Below are 1,223 nucleotides of genomic sequence, written 5' to 3'. Positions count from 1 at the left end.
CTCTCTCTCTCAATCTCTCTCTCTTCCTCTCCCCCTCTTCCCCCTCCTCTCTCCCCCCTCCAACCTAACAGATCTACAGAGCGGGTGAGCGTGTGCTGGCCAAGTGGACAGACTGTAAGAAGTATCCGGCCAAGGTCAACAGATTGATGGATGATGGTGAGTTGTTGTTGTCGTTGTCGTTGTAGTTGCCGTCGTTGGTGTTGTTTTTGTTGTCGTTGTTATTGTTATTGTTTTGGGGTTTGTTTTTTTGTTGGTTTTTTTTGTCGTTGTTATTGTCAATTTTGTCTTTGTTTTTGTTGTCATAGTTTTTGTTATTGTTGTGATTGTTGTTGTCATAGCAGTCAATTAGTGCCGTAGAAAAAGTAAGACACACAGACAGAAACAACAAATGGAAAGTAAAGAGACAGGACCTACCAGTGGCGCCCTCCAACCACCAACTCTGTATCAGCTTTGACCAATTCGTGGGTGGTTGGCGATTGCTCTGGTGTGGTTTTCTTCTTCTTTCCTATCAGTATCAAACATGTATCGTCCTTATCTCCCCTCTTTCTTTTTTGTGTTTGTTACTCTCTTATAACTCCTCTATTCTTCAACTCCTATAAGCCCTTATAATTTTGTTGCAAGTGCTGTAAAACTCTTAACTAAAGCTAAAATGAACATGCATACCAGCGCTCTTTAGATGAAAGGTCATGTGTGCTCTTCTGATTTAGAAACACAATTTTCGTTTAACCCCACAGGCTCGTATGAGGTGATCTTCTACGATGGCATCTCTCGTCTGATCCAGCCAATCAACATCCAGCCGCTGCCCGAAGGGATGGGGGAGACTGCAGCGGTAGGCACTAAGACACGACAGTCTCATCATGCATTATCGCGCCCCTCCCCCCCGTCTCTCTTACTCATTCCTTTCTCTTCTGTGTGCGCGTCTGTCTCTGTCTCTCTCTGTCTCTCTCTCTCTGTCTCTCTCTCTCTCTCTCTCCCTCTCTCTCTCTCTCTCTCTCTCTCTCCCCTAACTTACCATACCTCCATCAGTCACATGGTGGCCTTTATCAAAAGCAGACGTATCAAGTACATTCTAAATAGGATAATCACACACCCACACAGAGCACTGGCGTATTACTACAATAGAAGAAGTAATTAGAACTTGTATTGCCAGACCATTGCTAAGTGCCCACGATTAGTACTGGCAAAAATTGCACGTTCCCTGACCTTGACCCTAACGTTGTGTC

General features: G+C 44.6%; 1 protein-coding gene across 3 annotated transcripts in view; it reads left to right on the top strand.

The window, feature by feature from the left end:
• Nucleotides 1-1,223, top strand: part of LOC101848278 (PHD finger protein 20-like protein 1) — an 11,379-nt gene that overhangs the window by 7,923 nt on the left and 2,233 nt on the right. For all 3 annotated transcript variants that reach the window (XM_035968863.1, XM_013080601.2, XM_013080603.2), the window contains exons 5-6: nucleotides 72-156; nucleotides 735-829. In XM_035968863.1, the coding sequence (XP_035824756.1) occupies nucleotides 72-156; nucleotides 735-829 (180 nt within the window). The remainder of the gene's footprint in view (nucleotides 1-71; nucleotides 157-734; nucleotides 830-1,223) is intronic.

The sequence above is a fragment of the Aplysia californica genome, unplaced genomic scaffold (genome assembly GCF_000002075.1).
Source record: "Aplysia californica isolate F4 #8 unplaced genomic scaffold, AplCal3.0 scaffold00092, whole genome shotgun sequence".
Taxonomy (NCBI): Eukaryota; Metazoa; Mollusca; class Gastropoda; order Aplysiida; family Aplysiidae; genus Aplysia; species Aplysia californica.
Note: the sequence above shows the minus strand (reverse complement) of the source record. Positions and strands in the feature narration are given on the sequence as shown.